At 52.1% G+C, this 16,651-nt stretch overlaps 1 protein-coding gene across 2 annotated transcripts in view; it reads right to left on the bottom strand.

Annotated features, from left to right (window-relative positions):
* Positions 1–434: 434 nt before the first annotated feature.
* Gabra5 (gamma-aminobutyric acid (GABA) A receptor, alpha 5) overlaps positions 435–16,651 on the bottom strand; it is a 67,588-nt gene continuing 51,371 nt past the window's right edge. For both annotated transcript variants that reach the window (XM_005410412.2, XM_005410411.2), the window contains exons 7-10: positions 12,393–12,536; positions 9,820–9,972; positions 5,631–5,842; positions 435–1,758 (exon numbers count right to left, since the gene is read on the bottom strand). In XM_005410412.2, the coding sequence (XP_005410469.1) occupies positions 1,456–1,758; positions 5,631–5,842; positions 9,820–9,972; positions 12,393–12,536 (812 nt within the window). In that variant the 3' untranslated portion in view covers positions 435–1,455. The remainder of the gene's footprint in view (positions 1,759–5,630; positions 5,843–9,819; positions 9,973–12,392; positions 12,537–16,651) is intronic.

Here is a 16,651-nt window from a genome sequence, read left to right on the forward strand (position 1 = left end):
AGGGGCAGGACCTGTCCCTTACACACTTCCGTTTATTCAAACAAGAAATAGATGGCTCAACTTCATTACCGTGCACCACTGCTCGCAAAGAGCTACAGGAAGGTGACAGTGCTCCGAGCAGGGACCCACCCGCCCACTGCCAGCACCTGCTGGGAGCACACACAGGGACGACTCCTCCAGGGGAGGGCAAGGCGCCAGCCCGCACGGCACGCGTGGAGAGGCTGCCGTGGACCGGGGCGCCTCGCCGTGGTCTGCACAGGTCTTCTCTGTGTGCTCCTCTGCAGAATGAGGTCAGAATACAGGAGAACCCTGAGTAAGTTTTACTTCTCTGTTTTCTTTTCCCTGAACAATTTCACAATAGTTTTCCTTGACAGCATTTTAGGAAACGTGTCCCCTAAAATCTGAATGTTAAAGAAATGATGTATACTCCAAGCATCAGCCCATTTTTTTACTTTTTAGTGAACATTAAAGATTCATATACAAAAGCTAACAGAGCAGTAAGTCAGTGATGAAGTACATACAAGTAAATCCAATGGAAAATAACTCAGTCACAATTTCTCAACACGGAAGCTCTACAAGCGGGTAGCAGCAAGGGGAGGCCAAGGTCCCAGGACGAGGACTCAGCAGCCGAGGCTGAGAAGGTCGTGAAATCGGTTCTGTTTTAACAACTCTTTTTTCTTCCTTGGACACTGTGCAGTTAGTGGAGGGATTAGGGTGGGGTGGGAAATAAGTTGATTTTCTCAAAGAAGAAATAAAAGAAGAAAAGAATTTTGAGGCAATTAAATTTTTCCTTGGGGGAAAGTACTTGATATGCTACTCTAACACACTGTATATTTCTGCTATTAAATTTGTCTCCACAAATGCAGCCTATTCTATTTCTTAATGTCAGATCATGCAGTGCTTTTCTAATTTCAGAGTAGTAAGAATTATCAAAGGCAACTGACTTTGGATATAAATGTCCATAGTTTCCTTTTAATGAAAAATGTGCTCTCTGTGATCTTTGTTTCCTGTAGTAGTTGGTCAAGTAATAATCATGGAGCATTTCTTAAAATATTTATCTGCTGGGAAACTGTATGAAATGACATTCAAAGTATAAAAAACATCATTAGGTAACACCTGGAACAGTTAAAAATATACTTATCTTGTTTGTAAACTATCAGTGTTAAGATACTGAGCATCTGGGTGTCAGAGTCATCGCCTCCTGGTCTTCTATAAAGTTGTCTGCTGTAGTTATCAAGGGGACATCTTTGAAACATCTGAAGTTACATATACAAACATCAAGTCAGTAGTATCTGTAGGTATTATTAAACATGCAAAAATTTTCCTGAAAGCAAGTGCCCAAATATGGAGTCCTCCTGCCTAGCCTCTCCTTGGTACCACCTGGCTGGAAGGATGGCTTCCTTGGAGTGTGAGAGGACAGCAGTCTATTTGGGAGTGGAGTGAGAGGACGGCGGTCTATTTGGGAGAGGCAGCTCCTTTAATCACTGGCTCCCTATTCAAATACGTTGCCCAGTACACTAAGTTGAAAGTGCCAAACAAGACCGGAAATACAATTCGGGACATCTTGTCAATCTTGCTGATGCTGTTGTAAGTCTTTTTGCTCTCAGACGTCTTCTCCTCAGAAGACTTCGCAGAGACAGTGGGAGCATGTGAAGTCCCTGCGGGGGTCTGCTCCTTTGGGATGTTTGGAGCGTGGGTCATCTTCCCCGTAGTGTAAGCATTTGTTGCCTTATTTAGTTTGAGCTCACGTTCCTTTTTCTGCAAAATACAACACGAGTGTTAGGACATGCGATGTGCATGCAGGCCATGGCCAGGTCGCTTTGGAGGTCTAAAAATATATCTCTCAGAAGAGATAAAGAAATATCAGCTCAGCCTTGGGAGAGGGCACCTCACCCTCTCCACTGACTTCCAAGTCTAGAAGCCCACACAGCCAGCAGGCAAAGAATGTATAGCATGATCCACAGCAATGTTTCACATTTCCTAACAAATAGGATAAACTGAACTAAGATGATCTTTACCCTATTGAGCAATCATCATTTCTCTACCATTAAGTGCATCCGTGACAGTGAATGCTACATGTGGCCATAAGGGCAGCTTGCAAGTCACCCTGGGAATTCCATACAGAACAGGGAGAAAGCAAATGACTGTAAATCATACAGTGTGAGCCAGGTGCACACCTGTGATCACAGCACTGGGAGAGCTTGAAGACAGCAAGTTCATGCCTAGCTTTGTCAAAGTATTGAAACCCTGTCTTAAAATAATAAAGAACGTAGCTCACCGTGTAGGTCCTGGGTTCAATCCCCAGTGCCACAAAGAAAAGAAAGAAGAATACACCAGGTACTGTTTGGAGTAGGGTACCTTTCGCTCAGCAGAGTGGTTTTGAGAATCACCCGTGTTCTTGATGGCACCAGTCATTCACTCCTTCCATTGGTGAGCAGCGTTTTTGTACCAATGTATCACTATCTGTCTCTGGGAGGACACTTGAATTGTTTCCTACTTCAGCAGCAGCTATGAACAGTCTTGTTTTTTGAAAACATATGTTTTTGTTTTTCATGGCTATGAAATGCTAGAACAGGCAAGACCATTTATAGTGGGAAAAATGAGAACAGGGGTTACATTTGGAGACGTGAGGGCAGGAGCTGGCTGGGGCAGAGCTTATATACTTCCTGGAAACTGAGGACAGACTCTATCTTGATAAAGATTTAGCGCACCCAGGTCTATGTTTTTGGCAAAAGCAGCAATACTAGCCAGAATACTTGCACTCTTCATGCTCTATAAATTTTATTTCAAGAAAATAAAACACTAAACTAATATTGAACTCTAATGAGAGGCATGCTGATCTATTTCATGGGAATGCTGCCATCTGGAATTTATTTTGAAATGCATCAAAAAATAAGATGGATTGATGGATGGATGATTAAAGAGGTGACAAACCGTGACTATATAGCCATAGTAAAATGTTCATCATGGACAGGTGCTCGTTGTAAAAAAAAAAAATCAAACATTGTTGAGTGTTTTGAAAGTAGTCACAACCAAATGTTTTGAAAACCTCTGTTTCATTAGCCAAAGATATAATCTTAATAATAAAATTTGAAAAACATATAATAGTAGAGGAAAGAAAATGTGCCAACCATTCAAACTTTGGAAAAGACAGAAAGCCGAAAGATAAGCAAAGGTGTGAGGGAGTCAGGTGGAGAGAGAGGAAGTGTGGATCCAGGTGCAGGGGACCTGGGGACGCTCTGGGGTCCTGGGAGGGGGAACGGACCACATCTTAGAAGCAAGTGCCTCTTAGCAACAGCCAATATCACGTGAGCAGCCGGGAGAAAGCAGCCAACGTGACTTGGTCCTGGGAGAGGTTTTCATCACTGGTAGTAGCCAGGGAAAGAGACACTTAGAAGATACTGTGGTCCATCGGTGCCCTTGAGGAGCTGGTTCTGGGACCTCAAATAACCATGCCCCTTATATAAAATGGTAGCACATTTGCCTACAACCTCTACATATCTTTCCGTGTTTGATCATCTCTATGACGTAGAATGCCTAGTTCCATGTAAACAGTTGTCATACTGGATTGTTTAGGGAACAACGACAACACAAAGGCTGCATGTGTTTAGTACAGATGGCAATTTTGACTCTCAAGTAGTTTTGTTCTGGAGATGGCTGAATCCAAGGAGGGGGAACCCACGGGTACAGGGAGCGCACTGCACGACTTGGCCATGACGACAGGTGTTTTCAGTTGGAGTGAGTAGTGGAAGCCAGCCGCACAGGGCTCGGGAAGCCCAGGCCCTGTGGTGGACACGAATCTGTGTCCCTGGACCCTTTCCAGAAAGGGAAGCCATCCGTCACCTCCTGCAAGGAAAGCCTCACTGCAAAATGCTGCCTGCTGCTAGTCCCATCCTTCCTGGGAAGCTGGGCCGCTGACGGCCAGTGAGGCGGGAGCAGCACACCGGGCCGCATCCACGGAAGCTTCTCAGATCTCCCGGGTGCACCGTCCTTGCCTTGCAGCGCCCGCCTCACTGTGCCACGTCTCCTGCTCCACACCTCACTTCCTCTTCTTCCTTCCTGCGCGCTGGCTCCTAAAGACCACCTTCACCGCAAACTCGGAGGCAGCAGCAGCTTTTGAAAATCCTAACATGGAAAAGTGGTGAACACAGCCCAGATGTCAAGTTCTTCCTCCTTCTAATTTACAGCCCTTTTAGGAGCACACCAGCACACCCAGGAGGGTCACCCATCCTCCTCACCGCCCGCGTCTGACAGAACGCGACTGTCTCAAACCGTGTGGCTGCACAGAGGTCAGACGGGCCTGGCCCGCTGCCTTCCAGGACAGGGAGCAGCGCACTATTCCGGACCGCACGACACTGAGGGGACGCACTGCTGATGCTGGAAGACCAGTGCTGCGCGAGAGCAGACAGTCGGCGCTCGCCCGCTCTTCCCGCTTCCCGCCGGTTCCCCTCAGATCTGGGGCAGCCAGATTCGTAACAACAGGCTGAGTGTGAAGGTGGCCAGGGACAGTAGTGGCAACACCGTCAACCACAATATCCAGAAACGAAAGCCAACATTTCCCACGTCCCCGTCCACCCTGGCTTCCCCTTCCTCCCCGAGTCCCAGCCCTGGGCCCGCAGCTTCAGTGAAGCCAGGGACTTCGCAGCAGCACTTCCGCTGCAGATTTGGTCCTCTCTGTCCTCACGCAGCCATGAAAGACCAAGGCAACTGCAGACTTTCACCACTCAGCAACACTAAGCTGGGCGCTGGGAAGCCTCATGCCCCAGACGGCACTCTTCCTCCTCCCCGGCAACGTCCTCCTTGGGTTTCCTGTCTGCAAGATCAAGTCCGCATTCTTCACGAAGCATCCTCACAGTCTAAGACACCTTTTCCCCGCCGTTTTCCCACCATGTTCATTCTAGTCAAGTCGCCCCTGCTTCCCCAACTTTCCAAAACGCCCTGAGTGCTACCAGCCTGAGACATGGCGGCGGGCACATCAGACTGAGAGGGCAAGAAGTGAGCATTTCCCTGAAGAAATACATCAGGTGGGAATCGTGTGCAGCTCTTTTTGCCTCAAAATTTCCTTAGACTTGGGCACAAATCACCAGGTAAACATCTGATGAAGAATTGCTTCGGACAGACCAGTACTTTCCACGACAAGTCACGCACACAGCTCCAGCGAGCCGGATCACCTAGCGGACCGGGTGCGCTGGGTTGACGGGCCGCGTCCAGTGAGCCCCACGTTCTCTTCATGACATGAGTGCCGCCCTGCAGAGGACACACTGCACCATGAAGGTGCAAACGAATGTGCAGGAAAGGGAGCTGCACGAACTAAAACCCTGACAAGTCACCCCTGGATAAGTAGGAGTTCTCTCTGCAGGAACAACAGCCTTGAACACAAACAAGCTCAAGCCATTTACACAACACCAGAGCTTTTCCCTGAATGACACTCGTAACTGAAAATAAGTTATAGGAGTGGCCCACTGCAGTTAAGAACCTGTGGTGCCCCTGATTATAAGGAAAGGGTTCCTTTGCAGGGTGGGGAGAGAGGGGGGAGAAACCTTCATCTCGTGTGTGGGCACAGAATCAGGCACATTTTCTCAGGCAAGGGGACCAGAGAGAAAAAAGGAGGAGAAAAATAAAGCCAGTACCTTGATCTTGGCCGCTTCCAAGGCTTTTTTGCCGTCCCAAGCCCAGCCTCTCTTTGTAAAGTAGTTGACCGTGGCGAACTCAATCAGAGCAGAGAAGACGAAGGCGTAGCACACGGCGATGAACCAGTCCATGGCGGTGGCGTAGGCCACTTTGGGCAGGGAGTTGCGGGCGCTGATGCTGAGTGTAGTCATGGTCAGCACTGTGGTCACCCCTGCGGGGCGAAAGGGGGAGAGGGGACAGTGCAGCGGGTCGGGGAGCCCACCGTGCCAGCGAAGCACCACCGAACGGAGCAGACGAAGGCACAGGGGGCGCCGCTTCCTTGGATCCAGCCCGCCCCATGTCTGTGGCTCCGAGGAAACGCTGCAGTGACCACAGAGCAGGGCCAGGCTTCTCGGGGAGGGATGCTGCCTTAGCGCTGGGAGGTCTAGGCCCCCTCTGGGGCACCTACTGACTATCAGACTCTGACCTAAGCTGCCTTTTGAAGTGCGTCCCTTTCCCCAGTTTTCAGAAAGGAGCCTGAAGATTTAAAGATGCTGAGCAACATGCCCACATTCACCTGTGGCAGATGAGACGAGGCATCTTTGGGGTCAGGTCCTTGGACTCGCAGTCCAAGCAGCACCCTGGGGTGCACCCTGCTTCCTCCTCACCGTGTTCTGCCTCCTGAGTGCACACCAGTGCAGGGGATGTGGCTGTCACACACAGCGAGGGGTCAGACGTTAAGAACACCCTTAGTACTCGCAGGTGGAACTCCTAGCCTCGTAGTGTGAACTTACTTGGAGATAAAGGCTTTGCAGAGGTATCTGCGTTAAAATGAGGCCCTTGTGGGGTGGGATGCAGTAGGACTACTGTGCTTTAAAAAAGGGGAGATTTGGAGAAAAGCATACACACAGGGCCCACACATGTGAGTGCTAGAGCTGCACTGCCAGGAGCCCGAGAGCTGCCAGAGACTGAGGAGAGGGGCCCTGAACACACCCTCCTCAGGGCCCCCAGAAGGAGCTACTCTCGCCTACATCCTGACCGTGGACTCCCAGCCTTCGAACTGAGAGACACAAGCTTCTGTCTCAGCCACCAGGCTGTGGAACTGTGTTACGGAGGCCACAGTACAGAGTCAAAGGATGGAAAACCACTGGGGTCACAGCAGCCCTTAGCTGTCCTGCCATCCCATGCCTCAGATGCATTCGTATGCACTCATTGAACACGGAACCCTGCATGGGATTAAAACCTGATGGGACACCGGTCCACACTGTGATTTGGCAGCTTTGTTTTGTTTTGTTTTGTTTTGTGTTTTGTTGTTCAGGAATCCAGCCAATCACTGCACGGGAGCTCCGTGCATCAGCTTACACGGGCCTCTTCTGTCTTCTCGGGTCCTTAACATGAACTCCAATAGGAAACACGCTATGACAGACAATACTGTCAAATACTTTCCACCAGGTGGTAGACTAACTAATGGCCAACTTGCAGCAATCAGCTGAACTAAATCAGCATGGTGTTGGGTGTGGAGGGCCCACCTGAGGAGTGTTGCCAACCGCATAAAAAGGAGAACTGGAGGAGAAGAGGTTGTGCTGTTGGTTCTCCTGCAGAAGCTTGTTGCGCTGGCGTTCCTGATATGAACCTGGATGTTCTCACCGTTAGAGGAGTTTGGGACCCCTTGTTGCTGAGGATGGCTGTGGTTCTTTTTAGAAGAGCTCTGGTGCTTACTTTGAGCATTGTTTCCTGGCCTCAGTATGGATCCCTCAGCCTGCTGGCACAGATCCTTCGTTCTGCTGGCACAGGCTTTCTGGCTTCTACCACTGACCTTTGGGTCTTCCCAGTGCAGATTCTTGATAGAGACTTGCATGAGACATTGCTGTGGGCTCTAGGTTTTGGCTGGACTCACGGAGGACACTGCTGTGGGATCCAGGCCCTGAGCTGGACTCTTTGGGTCTTTAGTGTGTAAACAGATCTCCTGCACTCTTTTGTATTTGACTCTGAGTGACCTCTGTAAAATAATCCTATAAATTATGTGTCCTGTATTAAATTGTTTCCCTTACAAACCCTGACTGTAGCATACCACTTGTGCACTAAATTCCCCTCAAGACTGTATGAGGCCCATTAACTTGCAGAGCACTGTTCTGCCCTGAGCCAACGTCCACAGCTTCCGAAAATGCCCTGGGGTCCAGTCAGGGGGGCAGGCGGGGTGGGTCTTTGTTGGGGGTGGATGCTCCCAGGCCTTCACCTATAAAGTCCCGTCTTCTGGGCTTCCTGAACACTGTGGGGAGTTTTTGAAAAGAAATGCATGTGAGTATCTCCCTCCTCTGGAGGGAAAACTGCAACAAGAAGAGCACATGTGGAAATGCGCTTTACCGTACAGGAAGCTGTGAGCGTCCCAGCTGAACTCAGAATTGCCTCTAGTGTCTCCTGAACTGAGCGGGAACGAGCACTGCAGTTTGGGCAAGTGTTGAAGGCCTGGCCCTGTCCCTGGTGCTGTTGGGAGGCGGTGGAGCCTTTGAGACACGAAGCACAGTGGCAGGAAGACAGGTAACTGGGGATCTGCTCCTGGAAGGGTATTAGGACCCTGCACGCCCTCTCTTCCCCTCTCCCTCTCCCTCTCTGTCCCAAGATCTCTCTCTGTCCCATCTTGCCCATTGGGTGAAGAGTTTTCCAACACCATGTGTTGCCTCACCACAGGTCCCAAGGCAACGAGACCAACTGACCTTAAACTGAAAGCTTCAATCTATGGGTCAAAATAAGCATTTTGTCTTTTGAACTGGCTCTCTCAGGTATTCTGTTACAGTAAGGGAAAGCTGACTAAAGCAGTCCAACCACATCCATGTCCGCTTCCCTGTGCCAAGGTACCTTTGAAGTTAAGAGTTTTCTATAATTAGTGTCTGAGAGGCATAAAATAATGTTCTAGATTCTCACTACATGCAGTTGCCCTTCAGTGTCCATGGAGTTTTGGTCCCAGGAACCCCTTGGAATCTAAAACCCATTGATGATCAAGTCCCTTATAGAAAATAGCAAAGGTTATTTGCATATAATTTATGTTCATTGTATTGATCACTGTAAATCATCTTAAAATGACTTATAACATCTGATACCATGCAAATGCTATGCAAATACTTGTTATACTGTATTTTAGGCAATAATGACAAGAACAAATGGTCCATGCACATTCATTACAAATTCAGTTTTTTCAACCTGTGTGGGATGGTTGAATCTGAAGATGCAGAACTGTGGATAAAGAGATGACTGTGTGTGTGTTTAATGCAACAATATCCCACACAACGCACTGCCTGTTACTTGACGGTGAATTTTCAAGTGATATGCGCATTTCCGAAGAAACAGCCGCATAGCTTACAAAGTAGCTTCAAGCACTGCAAAAAAATACTAGAGCAACCTCTCACATAAGACAAGTACGTGTTGGCAATTTCAGACCTTATGAGAAAGGTTACCAGGGAAAGACTCTGCAAAATGCAAAAATAGTTATCAAGTAAACCCCATGCTGTTCACAAAGTTCTCATTCAGGATGAAATCCTACCTTCTCTTTCAAAAGTTAAATTTTGAACTAGCTGGTTAATTTGTCCCAGGTCAAAAAATAGATAGGAAGCACTAGAAGCTTGGTGACTGTATTAGTCAGGTTTTTGTCACTGTAATAAATTAGTTGAGGTGGACAGCTCGAAAACAGGACAAGCTTCTTTTGTCTCACTGTTTTGGAGGTCCCAGACCATGGCAAGCTGGCCCTACTGCTTAGGAGGCAGCACCTCCTGGCAGGAGGTGTGGTGAAGCAAGCTGCCCGCCTCCTGCGGCTGGGTAGCAATGACAGAAAAAGGATGGGCCCAGATCCCAGGGTCCCTGGCAAAGCCTGGTGGCCTGACTTCTTCCTGCTCCACCTCCTAAAGGTTTCCCCATCTTTCAAAATCCCCAGAGCTCTCCCAGCACTCAAGAGGCTGAGGCAGGAGGATCGCTCTGAGTTTGAAGCCAACCCGGGCTACGTAAGTGAGCCTGCACTACAGAGTGAGACCCTGCCTCAAAAAACAGAACAACAAACAAACAAACAATCCCCAGGGCCAGAAATCACCCCTCTAATACGAGAGCCTCCCAAGGACATTTAAGGTCTGAGCTACAGGGCGGCTGTGGTTTGGGTTGCTTTGAGGTGGTCAGCATCGATCACCAAACAGTGCTGTCCAGGCCTGGCTGGGAGACACTCACCAAAAACTGTCCTGGCTGGGACAGATTCTCTGTTTAGCCAAAAGGACACCTGGGACAAGATCACTGTCATTATGCAGGGAAGGTAGGTCTGGATGACAAAGTAGCCAATCTTCCTTTTCAGGTGGAAATGAGCCGTCATAATCGTGTATTCACCTGCAAACAAGCAAATAAGGAACATGAGGGCCCTGGAGCCCCTGCAGTCCTGCTCCAGACAGAGGAGTCCACGCTCACGGTCCTTCTCCCACCTGCCCTGGGAGTCAGGCCTTATCTGAGCATGAGGGAAAGGGTGGAGGAAGCTATGTGTATTTCTCAATCATCCTTTTCTAAGTCTCTTGACACCTAGTCTCTGAAGAGCCTTGGCCGTGGCTGTTCTGCTCAGGGAAAATCAGATTTGTGTGTTGACTAATCCCTGGTCACAATCTCTGCTCCCATCTGCCCCCTCGCCTGCTACTGCAATGAGGATTTCAGGATTTAGCTTTGCGTGTATAACTCAGAATATCTCACAGCTCTGAGTGGACAGATCCTTCCCATTTCCCAGCAGGGGAAGCTCCGGGGCGGTGGGACAGCACTGTACCCCGAGGTCTGCGCTTGCCCGGCCCGTCGGAGGGTGAGGAACAGCAGCGCAGGACCCCGACGCTGGCAGCTCACCCCTCCAGCGCCCCTGCAGAGAGACAGGCACTCTCTGATCTTTAGAATCGGGGACATTTCCTCGGCGATGTCCCAGTGCCTTCTCTGGATTTGCCTGGCCGTGTGGAAGGCGAGCGGAGACCTCCCGTTCTTTGCTGAGAACAATGCTGTTCTGACGGTTGACTGGTAAGGAGCCGGGCGGGCAGGCTGCTGCCGCGCGTGGGGGTGAGGGCCGCGCACATCTCCCGCCGCCTAACGTGCACCTCCCCGGGGAGAGCGCAGGGACGCTCCGAGAAGCGGAGGCTACGCTGCGCTGGTGTGAGGACAACCCTCCTTCAGCTCCGTGGCGGGGAGTGGACAGCGTGTCTTGGGAGCCGGACCGTGCGTACACACGGGAGGAAGCAGCTGGAGTCTCCAGTAAGGCAGACCCCAGGCGGGCTCTCCTCTGTAAGGGGAGTGCTCTGCCGGCTGCACGGACAGGGTCGGGACACGGCAGGCTGAGGGCAGCTCCTGCGCCACCGTGCAAACTAAAGCTCGTAGCTTAGCGAGGCAAGCTGTGGACGCCCCTGTGGCCTTTGCTCACAACGTGTCACACATCAGAGACCGAAGCACCGCGCGCATGGTGGGGAAATCTGCCTTTTTACAGAAGGAAGCCCACATTCTCAGCAGCCCTGAGAGGTACTGTGGGGTGGGGGGTTCGCACACCCAAGGGCAGGGCTGGGCAGGGGAGCGGTGCCCAGAAGGCTCCAGTGGGGCAGGAAGACACAGGCCTGGGGGGCTGGGCAGCAACAGTTAGATCTGTACCAGCGACCCCACACTGCCTCTCTACCACTGGGAGTGAGAAATGCCCTTCTGCTTCTTTACAGCAGGGCTTGAAATGGCTCTCCTCAGTCTTCCCGGCTTCATCTGGACATGGAAGTAGGAAAATTAGACCATGTTGGAAAGGGCGCTCTTCTTAGCGTAAACCGCAGCAGAAGCCTCACTTACACGTTTTGAAAGGAGCTGTGTAGAAGTAACTCCACACAGCGCCGTCCTGTGGCCGCCACAAGGCTTCACACCAGACTTCTGCATAAAGCGTTCTCACTCACTTCCGTGAAGTCAGGCCCAGCTCTGCTTCCCTCCCACGCGGCGGTGACCCAGTGGTGACCCTGCGCCCCGGGCTCTCTGACAACCCTCAGGATGCCCAGGCACAGGGCACACGGCCGGGCAGGGCCTGCCCCGTGCAGGTATACGCTCTGCACACAGGCGGGCTGTACCCTAACCCCCGTGTGCATCCTGGCACCCGCCAGCGTGGATGTTTCCAGCCAGCAGCGAGGGGACCAGCGCCTCCCCTCAGGACGCCCTCCGGGGCTGAGGTCTCATTCTGCCACCGCGGCTCCCTCCAGCCCTTCAGGCTTTTCTCCTCCGCCCAGTGGAAAGCTTCTGCAGCGCCACGTCCTCAGGCCCTCCACCTGCTGCCCTATGGAGCCCCGTGCGCCGTGTCAGGGAAGCCAGGCTTGCGTTGCCCTGCTGGGCTCAGGCTGCCCCGTGGTTGGGACTGACAGTGTCTGCTTGTTTCTCTGTACCCACTCAGCTGTCCCTCTGTGCTTCCCGGTGCTACTTTCCAAATCCCGCCCCGGGAGGCCTCTGAATGTGCAGAGCAGGAGCAGGCTGCTTGGGGCGGGGTGCAGGGAGCGCCTGCCCTCCTACGGACAGCCTGTGTCTCTGTGGGTGGGCGGGTGTTACATAAGCAGGGCACGTACCCGCGGCAGGGCCCGTTCCCAACGTGGCAGACGCACTGCAGATGAAGCCTGAGCTCCCCCTTGACTCTCCCTGGCAGCGGCAGGGAGGGCCCAGAAGCATGGCAGCTGGGCTGCTAAGGGAGTGCCGCCGGCCAGTGTGTCCCCTCTAGCGTGGGATGAGGGGCCCGTGTTCCCCGTGGGCCTCTGGCCCCTGGAGGCGCTTACCCGTGCTGGTGCTGATGTTCTCGGTACCCACCGTCTGCCCCATGAGGTGGTACTGGTTCAGTCTGGAGCCATCTTCGGCCACCACCACAGACTTGGTGGAGCCGTTGGTCCAGACATAGACGACTTCAGAGTTAGGGTACGCATCTGTCAGGGACGGGCAGAGAGGGCACAGACCAGGGGTCACTGCCGACTGGGAAGACACAGAGACGTTGGAAAAGCAGCACGGGGATGAGGGGCAGCTTGGAAAGTCAAGTGTGGGCAGCGGTCAGGCAGGGACAGACGCCACCGCAACTTTGGCACTTCCTGTCACAACTGGTCTGGGACACAAGAGCCAGGGCCCTGTGCTCCTGGGTGCTCCCCCTGCCAGCGCAGCCGGGGAGAGCCCGGCGCTCAGCCCACGTGCCTGTCTGTGACCTGCAGGTCACTCACGGTCTGGGCCCTGCTCCTTCCTCTGCAGAACGAGCTGGCTGCAGACACTTCTAGGGGCTCTGCTGTGACCGCATGTTCTTCACAGGGACACATCTGCACGGAGCCCTGGCATGCCATCGCCACAGCACGAGCGTCTCACTTTGTGGCTGGCCTGGGCCACACTGAGCATGACGGAACTGTCTCTGGCCCCATATAAATTACATCATATAGTTCATTCGTAACAAAAATGCCTTCATTTTGAAAATGTTTTATTATGACTCTTAAAAAGATGGAAAAATAAAACCAGTGGGATATTTGACCTTGTTTTGTGAAACTAATGCTTCAACAACAGATTCTATCACTGCCTACACAGTCCATGCAATGCACAATTCATGAAAGAAATTGCTAGCAATCACATAATAACATTAAGCATAATTTGGGGGGGCATATTACTAGCCGTCAAAGGCCACGTGTGGAAAGTCTGGAGTCTAAAGCTGCCTCTGCAACAGGCTTTGCTGTCCCGGGTGGGAGGGAGACAGGGTGGGCGGGACCTGCGCCCCCTGGTGTCACAGCTGTGAAATTATTCTCTTTCATGGCAAAAGACCGTGGGCAGATGGGATGTAGGCATCTGACCTTAAAACCGTGAGATTATCCTGGATTATCCCAGTGGACGCAATCTAATCACTAAGGTAACTCTCCAGCCGGAGGGGCTGCCGTGATTTAAAGCTCAGAAAAAGGACTTGACCGGCCACTGCTGGCCATGAAGGTGGAGGAAAGGAGTCATCCAGGAGAACGGATGGTCCCTGGAAGGCGAGATGCCCCCAGGTGACAGCCACAAGGACACAAGGAAGTCCCCACCCCAGAAGGTGCGTGGAGCTGAAGCCCAGCCCAAACCGAGTGAGTCTGGAGGAGACTCACGCCACAGCCCACGGACAGACATGAGGCCTGGACCACCAGGATCAGTTCACTCGAGACCCAGACTTGAGAACACAGCCAAGCGCACTGGACTCCCAGCTCACAGAACTGACCGACAACAGATGTGCTGTATTTAACTGCTAGATTTGAGAAAACTTGTCACTGCAGGAATAGAGAACTAGAACAGGTAGGATGGAGAACAAACACGCGTCACGAGGAGAGAAACCGGTATCACACCAGGAATATAAAGCAAACATGGCGGCAGCACTATGAAGAATTGTCAGCCAAGAAGGGGCAAGAGAGGCCTTTCCAGGAAGGCCGAATTCAGGAGCTCTGAGTCAGTGGGTCTATCAGAGGGTGTGCGCGTGCTGGCCACGAGGCCGCAGAAGGAAGCGGATCTCACACAGAGGGAACCGCGGGCGCAAAGGTCCAGGCAGGAGCAGACCCGGACAGTCAGAAGAAACTGCACATGCAATGGAGGTGCCAGAGGAAAGGTCAGAGAAAATACGGCCTAAGGACAGTTGAGGCATTGGGCTTTTCCTCTGAGACTCAGAGGTCCGTAGAGGGGTTTAAGCAAGTGAATGCCCTATTCTAACATGGCAGTCAGAGACCCACTTGGGCTGAGGGAACAGAAGACCACATAGAGGTGGATAAGGGCCGGCAGCGGGAGGGTGCGACGGAGCACAGAAGAGCAGAAGAGAACGCAAGGATACAATTGTGTTTTCAAGCGCATCCCACAAGGAAGAATGCGGGGCTCACGCTGAGTAGGGGCAGGTCCCAGGCTCGGCTTCTGCGGACACAGCAGCAGTCCTGTGTCAGAGGGAGAAGGTGGCTGAGAGTCTGCTCAGGGAGGGCGAGCAGGCAGCGGCTACACCAGTCCCAGGTCACAGGAATGCCGCTGCATGCCTGGGCCGCCTGCTACACAGGCTGCGACGTCTCCTAGGGAGCCCCAGGGAAGAGGGCGGGGTATAGCTTCCCAGGGGGCTTCAGGGCCCTCCAGGGCTCAAAGAGGTGAGGAAGGAACAGCAGAGAGCTGCCCTGCAGTGGGAGGGCGTGAGAAGTGTGCTCTCCTGGAGGCCCCTGTCACAGGCTGTGCATAACAGCCAAGGGTCGCCAGAGGATCCAGCCAGTCCCCTACGCAAACATAGTTCCTAGGGCCTTGTTGTCCAGCTATCCCTCAGGGCCTGCAGGGAGACAGACAGACATGTCCTCAGTTTCCCCTCTGAGCTCACCTGTCACACGAGGCTGTGGGTCAGAGATACCCGACTGCAAATTACTGGGGGCTCTAACCCAGCTCTGAGGAGAAACCAACCTACAGGACAGCGGGTGAGCAGCAGAGACGGGCTCCAGGTCAGGGTCCCTCAGGAAGACACCTGCGCTGGGACTTTCGGGAGCTGGGCCAGCCCACTCAAGGGGCAGCAGCTAGTGCAGCCAGGCTCCAGTCTCGGAGGGAAAATCACAGCTTCTGTGTGTCAGAGGTCTCAGCATGAAGAAATCAGTGAAATGACCACAAGAACAGCCACAAGCATTACTGCATTGCTACCTGAATTCTTGTTCTACAACAGACAAGTACTCAGAGCAGTTGAAAAATAATACAACAAGCTCATACACAGGGAACTCCCCTCCAGCGTGCAGCTTACCAAGAGCTCACTGTCCTCCCCTTCCAAGGAACACTCTACGTTTACTACTTTCTACTTTCATATTCTGGGCACGAGTCACTAAGCAATGCATTGTCTGTCTGCACCTGTTTTCCTTTCTGCAACATCTGTGTGTGTGTTTTACACCCATCGGGTTGGTGTGTTTCCATTATAGCTTCTGACCCATGATAGATTACAGGTATCACATTTTGCTGTATGTGTTATACGTATCTGCTTCAAATGTTTGTTCATGGTGTTTTTTGGGGCAAAGATAAACATTAACTTGAACGCTGACGAATCCGTCAGACTTTCAAAGGCACTCCCAGTTCTCCCCTCTGGGACACATGAGCTGCACAAGTTGTGATGCACCATGTTCCACAGCTGTGATCTCAGTCACCTGGACCTCTGATGTGTCTCCGTATTTATGTGTCCTGTGTCAATTTCCCGTGTGGCACTCGGTGTGACCACAGTAGCATCCGTGCGCGCCACCCCGCGCCCAGGCAGAGCCAGGCAAGGCTCTGCCAGGTGAGGCTGCATCATGAACGCTGTCTCCTCCCGGCCCTCTGCTTCCCTCCCTTCCGCCCTCCCTGTTTCCGTGTAAGGAATGTAGCTGTGCAGACATCAGGACACCCACAGCTGGCAGCGTGAGGGTCGCCTTTCCCTCTTCAGGGGCCCTGGCTGCTCCTGGCCCTTTGTTCATCTACATATGTGTCAGAATCCACTTCTTAGGATTCTTTTTCCAAACTTTACAAGATTTTGATTGGAAACCAGTGGACCTATAGACTGTGCATCACAATGGGAGCAGGTGACAGAAGAATTTTAACCCCACAGCAGCCAGGAAGCAGAAACAGAGAGGGCGGTCTGTTCCAGTATCCCTTCAAGGGCATGCCGCCAGTGACTGCTTTCCTTCCACCGGGCTCCCCCAGTGAGGGCCCCTCCTTCCACTGGACTCCCCCTCCTAAAGCTTTCACCCCCCCTCAACTGCACAAAACTGGAAACCAAGCCTTCATACATGCGCCTTGGGAACACTCAAGATCCAAACCATGGTAGCAGCTTTTGCTAGATCCTCTCTAGCTGGACGTATGACACTCTTTCAAAAACAGTGTCTCCCGTCCCCAAACAATGGCTACGTGGCATGTCACCTTAATGACTCTGAGTCCAATGGAGTCAGAAGCATGAGAATTAACGATAAGACCCTAAGAGTGGGGCTGGGGATTTAGCTCAGTGGCAAAAAGCGCCTGCCTGGCAAGCGCAAGGTCGTGAGTTCAGTTCCTGGTACCGGAGAAAAACCAAAAAAAA

This window comes from Chinchilla lanigera, unplaced genomic scaffold, assembly GCF_000276665.1.
Source record: "Chinchilla lanigera isolate Chin_1 unplaced genomic scaffold, ChiLan1.0 scaffold00132, whole genome shotgun sequence".
Classification (NCBI taxonomy): Eukaryota; Metazoa; Chordata; class Mammalia; order Rodentia; family Chinchillidae; genus Chinchilla; species Chinchilla lanigera.